A 22,199-nucleotide genomic window follows, 5' to 3' on the forward strand; every position below is an offset into this window, starting at 1 on the left:
AAAAGTGGCTTTTCCTTGGCAAGAATCAACGCACCAAATACTATTCCATGTCCCAGTTTATGAAATCAAAGTCAAGACAGATGTCTAGATAAATATTCTGAAGGTGCACAAGAATGGATTTGATTAAGTTGAGCTCTCTAAATCTTTATTGCTAAGCGTCAGAGGGTGGATCAGTCTATCAATTCTGATTTCCAGGACTTTTTTTTTTTTTTTTTTTACCCTTCAGGCACTGAGAATCTTCCGCTTTTTCCAGGAGTTTTCCCTGGGGACAATTAGGGCTGTACACACATCTAAAATCCAGGGACTGATGATGGGCATGCAAAAACGATGGGAAAGGCAATTATAGAAGAAAATGAAGTGAGAAAGAAATGTTAGGGTCAAAACTAAAAATGTGGCTCTGTTAGAAAATGTATGTAATCCAAGCCAACTGTTGGCTTCATCTTATCTTGTCCACTGCAGGAACTGCGTCCGGAGCTCTCAAGGTAACTAGGCAACGACGTTGCCGTGGTAACCTGGGAAGCACAGAGGGCAGCTACGCTTAAGGCTGGGGCCCTCCCCTTCCATGCCCAGAGCTGGCTTAGGGGAGGGAGTGTCAGGCTCTCGCGAGAACTGCGTGCGGTCGTCCGTGAGCGTCTTCGAGGTTGCCCTTAGAGACGCGGAGGGGCGGCAGGGGGCGGGGGTTCGAAGCTGTGCTGATGGCTGCTCCACAAGGGATGCCCAGCTCGGCCTTGCGGGTTCTGGAGGAAGCGTTGGGCATGGGCCTGACGGATGACAGGGACCCCGCGTCTGCGGCCGCCGAGGGCGCCTACTACCTGGAGCGTATCCTTCCCGAGTAGGCGCGGCCTCCAGGCGCGGGCGCGGTAACGGGTGTTGGGGACGAGGGCGCGATCTTCCTACCTGGGGCGCCCTAGGAGGCGCGGGGCCACCGAACCGGTCGGGACGCCTTGTGACCGCAAGGTGGCGTCTCTGCCACCGCAATCCTCGGACAGCTACCAGGGGATTTCTCGCCTGTTAAAATGTTAGGCTGCCGCGTTCCCATTGGAAAAACAGTTGAAAGACCGTTAGGAGTCTCGTGCTCGGTAACAACTCAGTCAAACTTTGGATAGAAGGTGTCTGTGAAGGTGGCACATACAAATTGATGCAACCCTCCTTTCACTTAGTGGTTTTCCTAAATAAGCCCTCAAGCTTCCAGAATGCCTTCAGAACACATTAAATCGAGAAAGTTAGGAGATTAGGGAAAGACGGCTGCCTTTGGGCTTTTAGGGAGCTGAAGCTCAGAATATCCAGCCAGCTCGTGTCCAATGCTAAAATGATTTGTTTCGGTAGCATCAACTTCCTGGGTAGTTTCAATTTTAGCTACTTAATAATTACTTTTTTTTTTGTTGTTGTTAGCAATTAAATGACATCCTGGTGCGCTGACAAGATTCAGATGTGTTGAGGCAAAGCCGGATAGTGGTGAGCGATTATCAATGGAAATACCAGAAAAATTGAATAGCCACATGGGGGTAATTCTATTCAGTTCACTATTTCTCGTGTAAGGCTTTTGAGTTCCTCTCCGTTAGGCACATAGATTAATTGCACTGGAGAGATGGAGAGGGTTCATGAGAAAAAGATACCTGCTCCTTTCTTCAGGCAGGTAGAAGGGGGATGGATTATCTCTTTATTGGTAAAGATATCAAGGAAACTCCAAAATCTACATATATACATACACACACATACTTTTATCTATTTATCTATTGTCCAACTAGTCACTCCAGCTTTAATTCAAGATTTCAGAGATCCAGCAGTGATTCGTTTTGTGAGCTTTGGCAAACTGATTAACCCGTCCTGGCTGAGGCACAGGACACATCCCTGCTACAGGGAGCTTTGAAGAACTTGATTGAAAAGATCAAAGAACATACGTAGTATTTTATTCAATGCAAACATGATTTTTCCAGGTATGTAAGTTTGAAGAGTTGGAAAGCGATTTGAATGAAATATGTGGGTGCTTTAGTGTCTTACATGAGGTTTTATACTCATTTTTATAGCTCTAACGAGGTTTTTCAGTAATACTCCTTTTTAAATGGAGACACAAGTCAACATTTCTTTCAGAGCTTATCTACATCGAATATGAAGTTACCCAGAGTCGTTGGTAGGAAATGATAACCAGTCATCTTAACATTTTGTCTGATTAAAATGATTTCTATCACACAGTTTGTTAACATGAGACAAACACATTGAAGCAACTTTTTGCAAACATTTTTGTGAAATAAATGGTGAAACTCCAATGTAGCACAACTTTCCGCAGTGAAAATCAGGGTGACTTACTTGGTGGGGAAATGACTGAGACACTACTTGCCAATGTAGAGCAGCTTGCAGAAAACAATTTTACCATGACTTCTCTAAATAATCACATTTGTAAATATAAGCAACTCTAATTTTTCAGGATTTTATTATCCAGTGTGTGAATTACCTAGCCCCTTTGCTTTTCTCTCATCTCTCTTTGCTTGACTGACTACTATTTTGGGTTTCAACAAAACTAAATATTTACCCAGTCAATATTTCTATATTCACTGCAACATTCAGGTAAGAGGTTTAGTCACGGGAGAGACTTTACCTCTTAGTTAAAATGAAGTTTGAGGATTACTTCTGAATGCCAATTATCCCTGTACCCCTGAGCTCTCTTAACGTGCATAATTAAGAGTTGACTCTATAATGTTATTTGACATTGTTTCTTAAGGCAATTATGATAGTTGCTGAAGTGAGACTTTCCTGGGTTTTAAAGTGTTTAGATCTCAGGTAATTTAATTGAGCTATTGCAGTGGATAAATAAAAATTATGCACAAATGAATTAGAAATCTGATGTTCTCTACTTTGCACATACACTTTATCACTTCTAATCTACATTTGTTTGTGGACTTCCTTTATTATGGAACAGATGCTTCTAGAACACTAGACAACAAGCTATCAATATTGAGCAAGGTTTTGAAAGGTTGACTTAAATTCTCTAGGAAATCACCATTTTCTTTGCTTTTAAACAATCATACATAAAGAATATGTACAGAGGAGTGTGGCCCAAACCATAAACTTGGCTAGGATCCACCATGGGGGGACCGCTTCATTCATAAAGGCCCCACATTCTTTACAACAGCTTGGAGAGTGTGTTCAGGAAAAGAAATTTCTTGCCTCTGCAGCCTTGTAAACTCCTGGCTGTAACAGTGCCACTTGTTTCTCTTCTGAAGCACTTCATAATACCATTGCTTTTATGTTTTAAACTTGCACAAGATGAGATACAAACACAGATGACATAGTTCTTATCTCCAGCGCTTTAAGAAATCTAGTCATGAAATGCATAAATCCTCTAGAGAACTCTTCATTAAGAAAGGTATTTGTGGTATTGTAAAATATACGGCTAGATTTTAGCTATGTGACTTGTAAAGGGCCAAGTAGGTGTCTCTAGAATTTGTAAGGATGGTTGATTTCTTTTGCGAATGAATCCTCTATTAGAAATCAATACAACTTGGGCGAGGTTTTCAGTTGCAAGCTGTGACCACTGGCTGCCTGTTACTGTATGGCTGTAGATGTTTGGGAGTGTCCCATTCCACTTGGGAGAAGCATGCTGGAATGAATTGTACTAAGAAAGCTAATGCTTAATTGATTTTGTTGCTCTTATACTTGTCCAGAGAAAGACCTTGTTCAAGGAAGAGTAATGGAATAAGTAGACTTTAGGATCTAAAGTGGAGCCCCTAAAGTGATTTTTGTTGTTGTTATTTACCTCCCTTTGCCCTGATTCTTGCTTCCCTAACTAGCTTTTGGTTATTATATTAGATAATATAATTCTAACACTAAGAATTTGGCTTCTTAGATCATGGACATGAGTTTGCTGGCCACTGAAAAGGTGTCCTCTGGCCCTAACAGCAATTTTTGAGGATTGAGTGAGTTAAGCCGCTTTTTGAGGCTAATCAACTTTGGATGCAGCCCCAAATTCAACTGTTATTGAAAATGCAAAATTAAGGATTCTAGACCCTGAAACATGATGATCATGCTAACTGTTCATACCCATTGAAGATGTATATTTGTCTTAAGTGACATCCCTAGCCGATCTTTCATTGCAGTAATAATATTCCCTGATAACTTTGTTTAATTAAAATTGAACTTTTGTCATTTAACAACATTTTATTCTTTTAACATTAAAATTTTTTTCCTTTGTTATTTCTTTGGAATGTTTATGGTGAGAAGATATTTATGAAATCCTTAATAATCATTATTAATCATTAATTATTAATCATTAATTAGTACTCCAGTAGTGTACTATTATCATTGGAAAACTGAATTTGCCCGTGGATGCTGAGTTACACCCTACCTATAGTCTAATAAAAAGGATAGAGAGTCTGAATATATAACGTAAAGCAAGAGGCATGTTACTAAACCCAGACTGCTGAATTTTAAAAGCATGAAAGTCATAGGCTATATGGAGAGAAAAAAATGTGTTTTCTTCTGTGTCCTCTAGGTCAGGCCAACTTTAATATGCATATGAATCAAAGTTATGGATCTTTAAGTGAAGACTCGAATTCAATAGGTCTGAGTCAGGGTTGAGATTCTGCATTGCTAACAAGCTCCCAGGTGCTGCTCGTAAGAACTGTAATAGGAGTAGCAAGGCTGCAGACAAAGATCTTAACCTCTAACCTTTATATTCTCAGATAGAGGTATAATATGCAGAGTTGATGCCTTTGAATCTCCTGGCTTAGAAGTTGGAAAACATACATCACCACCCACTGTGAGAACCAGGAGGCTTATATGTTGAAAGAAAGTTATTTTCTAGTTTCTGAGGCAGCCTGTGCTGTCGCTGTCCAGGGCAAGGGTGGCCAATACATTTCCACTGAAATGGAAGTGACCTCCTGGTATGTGGTGTTAATAAGAATTCTGAGACCTCATGAAGACTCCGTGGGAAAGACTGCAGGAAGCAAACAACAGTGGGGAAAGTGGCAGCAAGTGTTCCAATTTGTTATCTTTGGTTTATATTATTCAGTTAACTTACTTTATTTTAACTGACTTTCCTAAGAAAGGGAACATAACTGATGTTCACTGTTTACAGGGCTTTTATTTCATTAAGTGAAATGTTGATCGTGGAGGATTCAGGCTAGATTTTAGATTGCCTTTGTGTACATTGGCTCTGTAGTGAAGGCAAAGATTACAAACCAATTTCTGTCTACAGTAGCTTTGGGAAATCATGTAAAATATAATTAGCTGTATGTCTCACTCCAGTTCTTTATAAAGATGCCACTGCTGGCAGTGATTGCTACCTACAAATGCAGTAGTGGAAGAGACCAGTGTGTGAGGAACTTGGTGTGCTGCTCACAGCTGAGCATTGTTTCTTGGCTGTGGTCCATTTGCACAACTTTGTGACCCCATCATGCCAACCGGCACCTCAAACTCTGCTTCATTACTCCATCTGAAATACTTCTCTGAGGCTTTTTGCAGTTGCGTCTTCTGTAGTATGGTGATGGATCTAGTGCTCCCTGGCAGTTTCAATGTGGGTATATATTGTCCTACTTCCTGATAGGATCTAGAAGGTCAGGATCTGGTGATCATTCTGCTAGTGCGAAAGTACCATGTTTCCCCCAAAATAAGACTGGGTCTTATATTAAGGTTTGCTCCAAAAGACACATTAGGGCTTATGTTCAGGGGATGTCATTCTGAAAAACATGCTAGGGCTTATTTTCTGGTTAGGTCTTATTTTCAGGGAAACACGGTACTAATTAGTTCACACATGGTGACTAAATGCCAAGGAACTGTTTCATACAATGCAAACTCACAAATACTTTTAAATTTCTTCCAGGGCAAGTGGGCATGTGAGCAGTGAGACCCTTGGTCTGAGTCTAGGCTATGACTTTAGGACACAGAACGTGATATGGACGTAGGTGGTACTATGGCTACAGACCAGGGAGGAAAGGGGAGCCACAGACAGTACTCTGGGCAAGAGCAGACTAGAAAACCAGGCACAGGGTTAAGTGTCAGGTTAAGGTCAAACAGGTAGGCAGGCAAGAACCAGATCTGAGGGGAAAAATAAATGACAGGGTGGAAAAACAATGAATTTTGGAACTGGAGTTCAGGGATGTTCTTTGAAGGAATCCTTGGAGATAATGGGAAGGGAATTTTGTAAGGGGCTTAGAGTCAACTTGGCATTAAGAAACTGATCTTAAGCCAGAATGCCAGCCAGCTTATTATTCTGCAGTGAGAAAATAACTTTGCATGAGAATCATGACCAGTTTAACTGTATGGACGTTTCCTGGAGAATAGCATCACTTAATAGATTAAATAACTGATGACAAAGTTGCCTGGTACAGGTAGAACCAGAGTAAAGGTTTTATCTTTCAGGCAATTCTGATGAATTGCCCATTTCCACTCTTGCAATATTGCTTCTAAAGTAGAGCTTTTCACATGTGGTGTTCCTCCAATTCTGCTTCACGCTGTCTTTCTGGCTGTCCCAAAGGCCAGGGGATCAACATCTGTACAACTCACAGTGTTCTCTTCCTGAGGACCTACCGTATGAGTGTAATTTCTCTCCTGCTTTGGTACAAGGAATGTGCTGAAAAACTCATCTGTTTGCATTGGGTGGACACTGAATCGGTGTCTGAGTACATCCCCCTTTCATCCTGACTGCTGGGAAACTCAGAGTCAAACCTGTGGCCTGCAATTAACAAAATGCATGGGACCTGTGGCATGTAATGCATCTTTACCTTATTTCTATTTCCCTTTCTCTCCTAATTTCCATGTTCATTTATTTTTATATTTTGTGCTGTGTGCATATTTGTAAACTGCCATAGAATCATTTTGGGGTTCATTATTGCCTTTGTCCACGTATTGTTGCTAGCTAGCTAGCCAGCCAGACATGAATGCCCACATACATGCCAAAGTACGTGTTTCTTCAGTAACACTGCGACATCACATTTCAACTGAGTTGCTTCTGGGAAGATTTTCTGTTCATATCGTCTTGTGGATACTAAAAATATCAATCAAGGAGGATACGGGTTCCTATTTTGGGTATTTGTCCTGTTCTGACCTTTTGTCTCTTAATCTCTTGCCCTTGGTTAATCTTTGGTTCTGTAGCCCTTTTATACTTCTCCTTCCTTTAAGGTCGTCACATTGAGCTATTTAAATGACTTAGTTGTTGGTAGTATAACACTTGAGAGATTGAAAAAGAGAGGTGAGAGTGCATTAACTAGGGTATTGGTAAAAATTGCATAGTCCTGTTGTGTCGCTGTAGAAACAGTATGGTGTAGTAGAAAATTCGTGGCATTTGTATTCAAGAAACTTGTCTTTGTCACTCATAGCTTTATGATTTTGGGCAAATCCATTAATCTCTTCGATTCACTTTTTTTTTCAATTTAGAGATGACTGTATTTGCCTATCAGTCTCACAAGGTTATGAGAATAAATATGGTTATGATCCATGTCACAATACTTTTTAAGCTTTGAAAATGGTAGTTATTTTTTTCTTAATCTCTTTTGATTGTGGGTAAACAGAATATATTACTAGTGATTAAAATCCATCGCTTAGAATATTTTCCGTGTGTTCAGGTGTTGTTTGATATTTCATAGCTTTGAGGACAAATCACCTTTTCCCTCTACATATTGCTATGTTTAGCAACCTTTGCTTGCAGGTTTCTCCCTCACAGTAATCTTGTCAGCAGTTGGTTTATTTATAGTTATGAAGTCTATCCATAACATTATAGAATATTTACTTTTTTGTGTAATTTATTATGGTATAAACAGTGATGAGGGATGGCATTGCTTTTCTGGAGACTTAACGACAAGTGATTGCTTACAGAATCAACTCCTAGTAGTTGTCTCTCAGACGGAGGCATCCTTTTCCATAAATAGAAGCTGACTTTCTGAAGCTGAACCTTGGGAAATTTTCTCTCTTTAAGTGAAAATGTATCAGATAAATATAAATCTAGAAAAGGAGGAAGATTTAAAATGTTTTAATCCATTTATCTTAGCATATAGGGGAACTGGGGCATGGGAGACTTATGAGAGTTTCTCTACAGGTACTCATCTCTTTCTAGAATAAAATAATAACAAACACTTGTATAACATTTACTATAAGCCATTCATTCTAAATGATTTATGTATGTTAACTCTTTTAATACTCTTGAAACCCTGTAAGGTGATAAGGTAGCCAGCCTCCAGAATCATACCCAGTGATCTCCACCTCTTGGTATAAATGCCCTTTTATTTATTTTTTTTATTTTTTTTAAATTAATTTATTTATTTATTAGTTTCAGGTGTACAAAACAAGGTAATACTTAGACGTTCATCATTTATATCCCTCATACTGTGAACCCCCCTCCCCCCATCCACTATCCCTCCGACCTCACACTGAACCATCACATTATATATATAAAATTATAGTTGGCATTCATTAATGTTTAGCTTCTGGTGTACAATGCCATGATCAGGTATCCACAGTATCCCTGAGGTGGTCTCCCAAATAGGACGCATGTCCATCGGATACCCAACAAAATCTTTACAACATTATAGAATACCTTCCCCAAATTAATTTTCAAAAAACCCTGAGGCCATCTTGTGGTTACCAGCTGCTTCCAAATCCCTTCACCTTTCCCCTTATCCCCAACCCCCCCACACACCCATCTAACCACTCTCGGTTTTTTCTCTGCGTCCCCAAAACTGTCTCTGATTAGTTCATTCACATAGTCTTTTCTTTAGATTCCATATAGTACCATAAATGCCCTTTTATAAGTACCCTCACATACTGAAATGGTTCGTCGTCTGTAACCAATAGAATATTGAAAAAATTATGATGTGTGACTTCTGAGGTTATTCATAAAAGATACTGCGGCTTCTACGTTGTTTTATTGGATTGCTTATTCTGGAGGCGGCTAGCCACCATGTCCTGAGGAAGTTTAAGAAGCCCGTGGAGAGACCTACCTGGGGAGGGGCTGAGACCCCCAGCCAACAATATCAGTGAGCCATCAGGAAGTGGATCCTGTTGCCTCAGTTAAGCCTTCAGGTATCCACAAGCCCTGGCTGCCAGCATGACTGAGACCTCATGAGTGACCAGAATCCTCCAGCTAAACCGCTACTGAATTCCTGATTACAGAAACTATGAGATAATGGATGCTTATAGTTTCTTTTTAAGTTTTGGGGAGTTTGTTGTGCAGCAATAAGTTTAAAAAAAGAAGACAGATTTTGGTACTCAGATGTGAGGTTCTAACATAAGAAGTACCTTAAAGTATTGGAGTGCTTTGCCACTGAGCATTGGGCAAGTATTGGAAGTACTTTAAGTAGGATGTTAGTGCAAGGTAGGTGCTTTACTCCTGGTACTCAGTATGGGTGAGTTCAAGGTTATGGGATGGACTGCAGGTATACAACTTTTTTGTGTGTATGTGTGTGTAGTGGTTTAATCTGCTTTTAACCAGTTTTCCTTTTTTTTTTTTTTTTTAGCCTAAATTACTTTTTAGCATATTATTGGGAGAGACAGACATGTTTGACCATAAAATACCCTTTGACAGGTATCTGGTTCCTGAGGGTTGTTCATGACTGAACTAGGCTTAAGTATCTCATCAAGTGATAAGGCATACAGTGAAGAGTTTTTGCTTATTATTGTGGCTAACAAGAATGTGTCTTTAGAGGTTTAGAACTATGTGGAAGCTAAATGGCAAACACCTCAAGTATTTACATGCACAGAAAACCCATACAGAACAGGAGAGGTAGTATAGCATAGTGAAATCTGAACTTCTGGGGCTGGTTCCCAGCCCTGTTAGGTCCTAACTGTGTAACCTTGTGCCTTTGAGTACTGATCTGTAAAATGGAGATAATACTTCCAGCCTTGTAAGTAGGATGAGGATGAAATGAGTTAATACATGTAAAACCCTTAGGACAGAGTCTGGTTTTGATTAAATACTGTGTAAGTATTATTAGTTTTTATTACAAATAGCGTGTGTTGCTATATACACCTTCAGCTAACTCTTGAAAGACAGAATAACAGACAATTTCTTATAACAAGCAGCAAAATGAAAACTAGGCTAATCTCATCTTTGATTTTTGTAACCATTACTGTGCATTAAAAATTTAAATTTCCTATCTTTTGGTATAACCAAGTCTACATTTGAAGAAAAAAATAAACCTGCCAACCAGCAAAAGAACTGTTATCTTGAAGTTTTAATTTATAATTAGAGTAACATAACTTCTGCAAATTTTGTAGTGATGCTTGTTAGAATTTCTTATTAGAGTCATTTCCATCGATATTTTAATGTTTATTTCTTGATAATTTGTGAAGAAATATAGTTATATATTACTGTGTAGTTTGTATTTATTTAAAAGTTAGGCTGCCTTTCTTGAGAAGAGAATTTAATTTTAAAATTAAGAAATACGTATAAGAAATAAAGTGAAGACTTAAATAACTTTCATTGATGAAAACTTTGAAATGCATTTTTTACTTATATTTAAATATTGGTATGCTTTTTTTTTTTTTTTTTTTTTTTTAGTTTACAATGCTTTAAACCAAATGAAGAAATCAGTCTGTCTTCTGAATGACTCAGGAGCTCTGGAGAATTCAGGATGGTTTGAGATAAATTTGAAAAACTTACTATCATCATTTATTGTCCATTATTATTCTTATCCCTTTCTAATTTATATTATTTTAGGACATTGTACACTTTTGTGAGTCTTCTTAGAAACAAGTTGGAAATCATTAGATAGTAAATAAACAGATAGAAATAGCTTTTTGTGGGTTTGGGTTTTGTAGAACAATAATTTAAAATAAGAATTAAAATATTTTCTTTTAAAATATCTCTATTTGTAAGCTGTATGGGGAAGAGAAATTTTTGAAAAATAGCTTAAATTACATGTATTTGCTAACTTGGTAAGATAATTGGATCTATTACTGTATTTTAAGGTCAAATCAATTTAAAATACAATCATTTCATTCCATATGTTTTGAGATTAAAACTTAACAAGATACTCAGAGGTCACCATAACTGAAGCATCTGAAGATGGTTATGAATATGAAGAGGTAATGTGTTCATTTTAGTTTCTCTAAATTAATTGTGATTGTTCTTGTGAAATATTTGATTAATCCTTCCCTTCCCTCCCTCCCTTCCTTCGGAGATGCTAGTTTTTCGGAATTTAGCTAATTTTAGCTGGTTAAGAGTGAGGTGTGAAAATTGTATTTAAAATTGCAGATTGGTTAATACTTCTGGCTTTTTTTCGTTTTCCTGTTAATGTCCTGAGTCAGCTCCTTATCACCTGCCTTGTGGGTCCATACTGCAGACTGGCATCTCTATGCAGCAGTCATTCCCTATCATGCCGTCTGCTCTTGGCAAGGTTTCCCAGATGTCCACTGCCTAGCTGGAGCTCGGGTCCTATGCTTCCTTTCAGCTTAACTGTACTTCTGTCTAATGTGTCACTGTCTCAAACCTTTCCTTTAATTCACTGTTCCAGTGAGTTCTATCATTTCTTGGGAGACTTGGAGGATAGAGTCACTCCTACGGGACAGCAGCTGTGAATGAAACTGTGGATGCAAGCCTGGCCATTTCTGGCCTGGGCAAGCAAGAGACAGGACAAACACAGAACATAGGCTCTTTATTACTGCTTGTAATGGAGATGATATTAATATATACCATGTGAAATTACCGAATGAGTTAAGTAAATGAAAAGGACTTAAGACTGATCGCATAAGCATGTGGTGTTAACTATCATTAATGTCATAGAGTTGATTATATTCTTACAAGACCTTAACATTCAGACAGTGAATGTTTTCCTTTCCTTTTTTTTTTTTTTTAAATAACCTAAAGATTTGCAGTTGCTCACGGTAGTTATGAAAAGGAAAGGGGAGAAAATCTGGGATGAGGAGAGAATGGTGGCATTTAGATGGTCTAAATTTTTTTTCAGCAGAGTTATTAGTCTACATTTGTTATAGATAAAAGTAGTTGTTCATAAGCTAATATTTAGTTTATTAGAAGTGACATTGAGTGATGTTATAAAGTCAGAAAGCCACCATTTATCCATTTTTCATAGATCTTCAAAATGACATGGGGCCTTACGTAAAATATATTTTTGATCTTTTGTGAGGAAAAATCAGTTCTGAAATGAAATAAGGTATTTTTATATTCCTGATAACCCTTCCTATCCTTTGCTTTCTCTGTGATTTAGATACCAGATGACAATTTTAGTATTCCAGAAGGTGAAGAAGATCTGGCCAAAGCCATTCAGATGGTTCAAGAACAGGCTACAGATACTCATATTTTGGTGAGAATTTTAAACACAACCATTTCCTGCAGTTTAACAGTGATAACTTTTTAATGTGAAACTTTGCAAGTCATTTAAATTTCAAGTACTTCACTTTACTTACAAATGCAGCCCTATCACCTTCTATGTCTTTTTTTCATTTCTATTTCTTTATCCTGAAACCTTCCTTTTAAGTAAGTAGTCATATGAGGTCTGCCAATTAAGTTCTTGAACTTGTTGCAACATAAAATGATGGGATTCCTATAAAATTGAACTTATCTCAGAATTGACAATTTAATGTTGATAGCAAAAATGTTTTTAAAAGTGCTTTATATTTTCATACCAACACTAATTTAGAAGAATGTTTTTTTTTTAATGAGGTAGCCTTTTTCTACTGGGAAATGTGAAGGAAATTGTGATACTCTTTTTAGTTGCAGATTTGACTTCCTCAGTGCTAAATAACATGTGATAGACTTCACTCTAAATTCTACCCATGTCAATCTTTCCATATTTTGTAGACTTCCTCTGTCTAAAAGTCCAGTAACTCCTTTCCAAGATATCTGTCTGTTCTTAATTGAAAACAGCTCATGAGAAGGCGTTCTTGAATCTGGGACTGATTACATTCTGTTACATTCAAATGGAGAGCTCTAGTTAGCTCATAGTAAACTGCATTTTCTAATGTGTCTTATGCATATAGTTCCTTCTAAGGAGATGCAAAGTGAAGTCTACTATTACACATTGACTTATTAGTTCACTGGATATCACAATACAATAATTTATGGGAATAGTTTTAAAATATAGCATTTTGAATGATGAGTAGCAAAAACATATCAGTTGCATGATGTTTATTTGCAACTTACCATTTTCCCTCTTGACATAATTAAGTAAAGAAAGATATAAAAAATACTTTATGAACTACTCATTTGTATTGGTACTTGGAAAGGAAAATGTGCCTAACACAATGCTTGGCACATAGTAGGTAGTAAATGAATAGCAGCAGAGTAAGTGAATGGATAAATGAATCATTGAATGAAAATATTGTGACCCAAACTGTAATTGCTTCTTTGTATCTGGTATCATAATAGAATGTGTTTGTAAATCCAAAGTTGAATCCATGGAACAAATAAAATGGAGTTGTTGTCGTATTTGCTGAATCAAGTATCAGTAATTCTTCTCTCATCAATTTCTCAGAAGGTTTCTTTTATCATAATCTTGCAGGAGTTAACTTTCTAGATTTCTGATGTATTGATAGCTGGCTTACTCTCATTTAAGTTCTGGGTACCTGTTTTTTGAGTCTTTCAATGAACAATGCTAATGCAGAAAATTCACAAAAAATTGCTCTTCAGCTTTTAAAATTAAATATGGGTTCATTTTATGATGAGCACATCCGTTGTGCATTTCTAATTTGTTTTTTATTTTCCATAGCATTTTATCTTCAGAAACTAGCTTTGAGTTGTTCCATGGGCTTTCTGTTTCAATGAATATTTATTGCTTATGAAACAACCTTCCTTTTGTTAGGATCTTATTACATCTGTTTAAGTAAGATATATTTTCTTCTATGTTAGAGTGTGCAGTAGTCCCTATTGTTCTTCATGCAATCCAATTACATCCTTGCCTCAAGGCCTCTGTACTTGCTAGTGCTATCTATGGAATATTACCTTTTCTCTAGATTTACACTCAGATGCTGCTTTACCAATGAAATCTTCCTTCATTACCCTACATACATAGTAGCAGCCCAGCTCCACACATACATCTGCTGTGTACTTGGCTCTCCCTAGTTTTAATTATCTGTTTTTCTTTCCCACTCAGTCACTTAGTACCATTTTCTGTGCTGTGTATTTTTAATGTGGTTATTCATTTTCTGTCTCCATTCACTTGATTATTAGCTATGGGAACCGAGTCTTTTTCTGTTTTTATCACTGTTTTATCCCTAGTGATTATCCTTCAACTATCTTCCACCTTAACAAAAAGTAACACTCAACAAAAATAGTCGAAAAAAATGAATGCATGAATGAATGTCTTTTCTATACCATTAATCAAATATTTCATGTTTTCAAAATAAATAATTGAACATTTAAATTTCAGGAGGAGAAAACAGACCTTCCTTCAAAGCATGTAGCACCTGAAGTAATAGAAGACTTTCTCTGCAATTTCCTGATGAGAATGGGAATGACCAGAACGCTTGATTGCTTTCAATCTGAATGGTAAACAATTATGTTGATAATACATAGTTCTCTAGAAATGCTAACAGTATTTACATGTACACTTTCAACAGTCGTAAAAGTCTTGAAGTCACTTAGCTTATACAAAACGGATGAAATGGATGGAAACCTTTCCCATCCCCACTACTGAAACCACAAACACACACAAATATATAAATGCACATAATCAGGATATTAATTTCAAATATATTTATATTAAACATCTTTCTGAAATACATAAATTTAGGTGATTTTCAAAAATCAAGAAAATGGAATATCTCAAGAGAATGGAATATTTTATGAGATAATTTCCTAGTATCTTCTTCATATTTAGTAAGAGTATTATTTCTTGCATTAAGATATCCTACTAACAATACTACTTTGCTTGTTTTACTTATACTGTAATGGCCTGCCTTTCTCTACTCACACAACTGATTGATTCCTTTCATATAAATATTCCTCCATTTAGATGGAAGGGGAAGCATTTTCAAATAATGCCTAAACACAAGACTTTCTTGTTATAATTGAAAATTTTAATAACTTATTGATTATAAAAATCAGGAATACTGTCTTTATTTCTTTGCTACCGTAGTAATATCATCAGGCCTGTTTTCTGAGTCCTAACATTCTTTAACAAAATACAGTGTTTAACATTTAAAGGCCATTGCATATTACAGAAAGAGGGACTAATATGACATATAAAGATGTTTATAGAGTTCTTTGGCTAATCCTAATTTTAAATATAGGGACAATGTGTCATTTCTACTAATCCAACTGTGATGTAATTTTATTTTCTGTTGTTTTTTGGTTCTCATCTACTGAGACCATGCACAGAGAAGTCAGTTTTATTATTTTAAATTGCATATCGAATATTAATAAATTCAGTGAGAAGAACCATTTTTTTATTAGTACAATTTAGGAAAAGAGCAAGTTTGATGGTAGAAAAATAATACTGTTTCTATTAAATCTGGGAATTTTGTGAATTATTTTTATAAAAATGTCGCAAAAAATAATTAGAAATGTATTAGAAAATACATGTTTGTAAAAGTAGATAGGTGATTAATTTGCAGTATTAAAGAGATGAAAGATGGATATAGTTCAGTTACCTTTTCTTTTGAGAATATATATTAGGACATGTAGTGCTTACATGTTTGGCCAGTCTAAAGTGTGAAATGATTCCCTTGGAGAAATCTAGAGCCAGGTATGATCTTAGCAATTAGGTGTCTGTCATATTATCCTTTCAGATTTAGCAATTTGAATTGAGATGAAATTTTAGGAAGCTACAATTGTGTTAGGATTTTTAGAACATTAAGTAAGCATACCGTGTAGCATAATATTACAATCATAAAGTAAAATTTTCCTAAAATATCTCCTTATTATATGGCCTTTGTAGTACTGTGGTTCAAATAATTTTATCCTTATCATTGGCTGCCAGTTTATAATGAGATTACAAATTGTGTTGAGATTATACTGTATTCGATATTTTTATTTCACATGAAACATTTTTGGCTTTGATAAGAAACCTTTATCTATTCTGCATGGTAGGATGATAGGAATATTAAATATATTACCTTTATCATTTTTATTATGGAGAAAAACGCATATCATTGATATGAATTCTTTAATCTTACAAAGAGTAACAAAACAAGGTTTCTCCATTGTTAGTTTGTAAAAGCAAACAAAAAACCCCAAACCAAAAAACCTGAGTAGTAAAATTTGGCTTGTGTCCTTTCAGTCATCAGACAGTAATTTCAGTCAATCCTTTAAATTTGGGGTCAACAAACGAAGACCCCTGGGCCTGCCTTCTGTTTATAATAAAATTTTATTGGAACAGAGCCATGACTTTTATTTTTTTAAATTTTATTTATTTATTTTTATTAGTTTCAGATGTAAATGTACTAGTTAGACATTTACACCCCTCACAAAGTGATAACCCTCTTGCCTCAGTCTACTACCCCTCTGACATCGTATATAGCTGTTACAATCCATTCACTATATTCCCTGTGCTGTACTTTACATCCCGTGAAAAAAAATATATATATTTTGAATTATAGTTGACATTCAGTATTATTCAGCTTCAGCTTCATGGACAGCGCAGTCCATGACCCAGTAGCAAAGTTAATCTAGTCACAACAGTGACTAATTGGCCCAGAAAGCTTTTTTTGCAAATTCCATTTTCTGACCATTTATAAAAATTAACATACATATATAATATAGTATGCCATTTTATATTTATATTATATATACATAACATGTATATGTTTAATACATGATACAAACACACACACATATGTATATGTCAGTGTGGTAGGGAGTTTTTTCTGTGACCCACAAAACAGTCTACACTGTGAGTTTGATGAATGATATTTTTATGTCAATTTTAGAAGTACTCTGTGGATAAGTATAATTTTCCTGGAGGCAAAATTAAAGGCGGGGTTAAAATGGAAAAAATATGATAGTGCTCCTAAGTACCCTTACCTGAGCATATGTCAACTCCATCCTTTACTTCACTGGGCCATTTTGCTGGCTGTTAAGTCAGGACTCCAGGACTCACTCACTGGAGGCGTACATTCCTGCTCTTCTTTGTCTGTGCTTCTTATTACCTCCCACTCTCTCTAACTCTTCTTCTCTTTACAGCCAAATGTTTTGAAAACAGGGTCTTTATTTTCTTCTCTCTCTCTCTCTCTCTCTCTCTCTCTCTCTCCAATCCTTGGTTCTCTCCAGTTCGGCCTCTATTGATGGTTGGGTGGTAATAAAAATGACATCACAGGTAATAGTGCAATTATTTATAATATTTTATTACTTATTTAATTTTTTCTTATAGAAGACATTATAAAATATGTATTTGTATATTCCTGTAATTTCAAAAAGCAAATATTGCTACTTTTAGCCAATAAAATTTGGCATACTATATAGTTACTCAAATATGGGCAGTGTAGTTAAAACTTTCTGGAGTGACTGGAATTAAAATTACACTTGAAAAATCCCTTATGTTGCCCAGTCTATGTCTGGTGCTGTGTACATATTACTGTCTCTCAGTGAATACTACAGGACCAGTTTTTGTCCCTTTAGCATTTAAACTTACTGCTGTTTCTTCAGTTGATTAGAATTTATCTTCTGGTTATGTGTCATGTTATAAGACTTTTTTTCCCACAATCAGAATTAAGTTAAACATAGGAATGTTGTGACTCTTGTATTAATATTATGCTGATATTTACTGTGTTAATATATTAAATTTGAGCTCTGTAAATATATATGCAGAGATTTATTTATGTACTGTGTTTTCAAAAAGGCAAGCTTTTGAGTGAATAGTTAACATAAATTTTGTAACCAAAATTAATATAGTGTTTATTAAATACGAAAGATTTAAAAATATTTAAGAAGATGAAGCCTAAGGTTTATCACTCAGGAATGCACTTTGTATCATTTTTATTAACACAGTGTGTTCTCATGTATTATCTCACTTATTTTTCCCAAGAAGTATAGAGCAGGAAGCCACTATCATATCTCCATTATATGGGTGAGGAAATGAGTTTAGAGAGGTTAGGAAATCTGCCTTAGTAAGTGGTAGCCAGTCACAGCCAGTGAGAGGCAGTCAACCCATCTCAAAACATCAATGCTGAAGTGTGGAACTATGCAAGGGAATCTTGAAGAAATGCCAATAAAAGTCCTTTTAGCTTGACTAGAGACTGAAAGAACTTAAGAAATATTTTGATTTAGAGTTCAAATTTGTGCCCATTTCCCATTTTGGTTTTAGGAATCACGGGGCCAATACTAAACTTGCTCAACTGTATTGTAACTTTCTTGTGAAGGACTCTCTGTTACAGTGATAGATACATCACGATGGTGCTGGTGATTCCCACATTGTCAGTCTGGGCAGTACTAAAGGGAATTTTGTCATCTTTGGTGAAGTATTTCCCTAACTCTGAAAACTTGGAGGAAAGATTCTCATTTGATGCTGCTTATTATCTAGAGGACTGTTTCCCTGTCTTATATCCTATGCCTTAGGTGTCATCATGAAGGAAAAATAATACTTATTCTCATGACATCATTTATCTTTACTGAAATTCTATCATATTAGTTATCATTTGTGACAGTGGATCTTAAACTCTTTTAGTGTATACACAAATCTTATGAAAGCCTATGCACTTTGTCCCTGAAATATATGTATATTCTGTTTCTGTACAATTGTAAGTAGTTTATGGACCTTATGGTGACTGTGAAGATCACAAATGTTAATTTATTGGCAATAATTCATTGGCAGTTCTGTTGGTAGTAAATTTTATTTCCAGTTCCTAATAGTTAAATGACAATCTTTTTCCCCCACCTGAACCATTTTCAGTCTTATTCTAAGGGTAAGTGACTAAGGAGGAAGAAACAAAGAAGGCCGTATTTTGTGAAAACACACACATAGACACACCTGAAACAAAAACCAAAAAAATCTTATGTAGGAAAATGCAGGTTTTACTGAGAAATATATTTCTGGAATTTGTAGATTAAGATTCCTAATTATCTTAAAATAATGTTAGTGAGTTTAAAGTTGTATTAGATTTTTTTACAAGGCTGGCATAACTTTTGCATGATAAATGATTTTTGAGTGTCCTAAGATATATATGATGTAGGGTATGTTGTGTTATGTTTTAATTTTTTACTTATTTTACCACGTATTTATTCATATAACATTTAATTTAGAGAAGGACTACATATCACTTTTATTGTTGAAATAATCAGTGATTTTTTTTCAGCATTAAACAAAATAAGTTTCTGAAAACCAATTTTAAGCTAAAAAAATCTTTATGGTCCAATACTTTAATCAATCCTTATATATCTTTTCTTCTGAGATAAGTATAAATCACATTCCAAATATGGATAAAACAATGAATTTATGATTAAATAGTTATCTGTTGTTTTAGAAATTGTGGCAAATATTACTTAATATTGATTCAATTATCTTAACATTTTGGATATTCTGCAGGGGTTCTTTTGTTCTTTTATGTTAGATATGTATCATAAAAACATGACTTAATGTGTAATAATAAAGTTAAGAGTTGTAAATGAAAATACTGATAATTAAGTATTTTTAAACTAATGTTTAGCTCATCTATAGCAAGCTTTATAGAGATTTGTTTATTCATAACTATTACATGAAATTTTTAAATGATCTGATTATTTTTATTGAGCTTTATTAATTGCTACATATAATGATTAAAATTATAATTATATACAAATCTGCAAATTATTTTCTGATGTTCCTTCTTATTTCACTGAGAAAACAGAAGTCCCATGACTCCTGCCTGCCTCTTTACCAACTTGCTGCCTCTGTTCTCAGGCATTCCCTTTCACCTGTCACTGTCATCTAAGGCCACCCCTCCTCTACTGGATGCCAGCTTCTCTGGGCTACTCAAGGACATTGGTCCTGCAATCGCCCCCTCTCTTTCCTGAATTGTAAACTTGTTCTCTTTCTGCTGGATCATTCCCATAAGCATACATATTTGAAAAAAATATATATATATCATATATAAAAAAAAAAGAGATAAAAAAAAATCTCCCTGAACTCCACATCTTCTAGGTTCATCTTGACTTCCTAGGCCCTGCTTTATGGCATATCTCCCTTAAAGACTTTGTTGCCTCTTCCTCACTTCCTACTCTTTCATACCTATTCCAGTTCCACTTTCATTTCCATGACTCTACTGAAACTTTTTTCAGTGACTTCACTTGCCAAATTCAGGAATTGATCCTCAGTGCTCCTCTTAGTCATCTTCCTTGCAGTATTTTCACTGTTGTTCATTTCTTCTGTCTTGCAACTCTATTCACTTGGTCCCTGAGACACAACACTCTAATAGTCTCCAACTTCTTCACTACTTCCTCTTTTTTATTTGGCAGTATTTCCTTTTCTTCCCATTCTTTAAACAGTCTTAGGGCTTCTTTGGCTCTCTCTTTACATTCACTCCCTACCTGGCCCCAACCAATCTTGTGACTTTAAATAGTACCTATTTACTGATGATTCCCAAATTTAAATTGCATGTCCTGACTTTTTCCCTGAACTCTATACATGTATATCCAATATTCATCTTCACTTGATTGCCCAGTAGACATAATGCTTTTAACATGAATAGAAACAATTCTTTGGTTCTCTACCCAGTTCCTACTGCATTTGTCCCCATCTCAGTAAACGGCGTCTGATACCTTGGAGTCATCCTTGACTTCTCTTTTTAACCAACACCTGACAACTGACCTGTAAGAGAATCCTGTTTGTTCCACCTTTACAACATGTCCAGAAGAGACCAATTTTTCATAATCTTATTGCCAACTTTGTTCAAGCCCCTCTTCTTCCCTCCTGTACTATTCCAGCAGCCTCCAAACTATTTCTCTGATTCTGCTCTCGCTCCTCTAGAGTCAGTTTCTTTAAATGGATGCCAGACTAATCCTTTTAAAACATAAATCTGATCAGTGTCATTTTACTCTACAGCCTACCAATGGCTTCAGTCTGACTTAAAATAAAATCACATTTCTCTCCTAGCTCTCTGCTGTCTTCTGGACCCATCTCCAACCACTCTCTCTCTTGCTCAGTTAGTTGGCTCCAGCTCTACATACTCTAGATATACTGGCTTTTTCCTCTTTATTATACATGCCAAACACCTCCTTGCCCCAGGTCCTTTACACTTGCTTTTTAATCATCCAAGAATGTTCCTCTCCCACATATCCACATGGCTTAGTCCCTCATTTCCTATAGTTCTCTACTCAAATATTACTTTGTTGGTCATACTTTTTTCTGGCTATCCTATATAAAATAGCACAAAACCCCCCATCACTCTCCATGTCAGTCTCTCTATCCCTCTTATCCTGCTTTATTTTACTTCATATAGAACATACCACCATCCAAACTACAGTAGAAATTCCATCAGATAGGTACCTGAACCATTTTGTAAATTTTCACCAGTGTCTAGATTAGTACATGGAACTAATTTTATGTACCATGATGATATCAGTATCAAGCAATTCCTTAATGTTTTATTTAAAAAACTGTGTTATGAATGTTGACATTTTAATTTACAAAATATTGCAATTAATTTCTTTAGACATTCCCTAAGACTTAACTTTTTGAATTGTACATAAATTAAGCCAATTTAGTGGCAAGAAACAACATAAAGCCTTTTGTTTGATTTTATCCTAGGTATGAGTTTATACAGAAGGGGGTAACTGAAGTTCGAGATGTTGGGAATGTTCCAGATGTCTACACCCAGAATATGCTTTTAGAAACTGAGAACAAAAATTTGAAGAAAGACTTGAAACACTACAAACAGGCAGCTGAGTATGTTATTTTTTTAATGACTTTTTTCTATTTATTTTGGACTAATTAAAAGTAAAGAGTTGAATGAGGCTAATATGTGGATGGTGGTTAATGTGCCAGAGCTTTAATTCTGGAAAACTGAATTACATTTAAGTTCTAGTTGGAAAGAATGCAAAAGGCTTCAGTAGCAAATTAATTGAACAGTTGACCAGAATGCTTACAATTGCAACTCATTAATAAGAATGGAATGCAGGGGGTAATATAGGAGATGGTTAATTTGTTATATAATATTGACTTCCTTATGTATTTGGATAATATTTTCAAGGTTCGTCTAATCTTTTCCTGTGAGGATAAGCTAATTTCTGAAATAGTATTAAAATTATAGAAGGCAGAGAGGAAGAAAGGAGCTAGTGTATTCCTAGTAGGGGAATTTCAGTATTTGAAAATTCCCCAAAGGAAACTGTAATTTTGTAATTT

The 22,199-nt window shown here is 35.8% G+C and overlaps 1 protein-coding gene across 3 annotated transcripts in view; it reads left to right on the top strand.

The window, feature by feature from the left end:
- Nucleotides 1–611: 611 nt before the first annotated feature.
- Nucleotides 612–22,199, top strand: part of SPAG16 (sperm associated antigen 16) — a 65,165-nt gene continuing 43,577 nt past the window's right edge. The window contains exons 1-5 of one of the 3 annotated variants that reach the window (XM_081050563.1): nt 612–819; nt 10,970–11,016; nt 12,156–12,251; nt 14,316–14,434; nt 21,606–21,743. In XM_081050563.1, coding sequence (XP_080906689.1) covers nt 696–819; nt 10,970–11,016; nt 12,156–12,251; nt 14,316–14,434; nt 21,606–21,743 — 524 coding nt within the window. In that variant the 5' untranslated portion in view covers nt 612–695. The remainder of the gene's footprint in view (nt 820–10,969; nt 11,017–12,155; nt 12,252–14,315; nt 14,435–21,605; nt 21,744–22,199) is intronic. The other 2 variants (XM_081050561.1, XM_081050562.1) reach the window with 2 other exon arrangements.

The sequence above is a fragment of the Rhinolophus hipposideros genome (genome assembly GCF_964194185.1).
Source record: "Rhinolophus hipposideros genome assembly, chromosome: 6".
Taxonomy (NCBI): Eukaryota; Metazoa; Chordata; class Mammalia; order Chiroptera; family Rhinolophidae; genus Rhinolophus; species Rhinolophus hipposideros.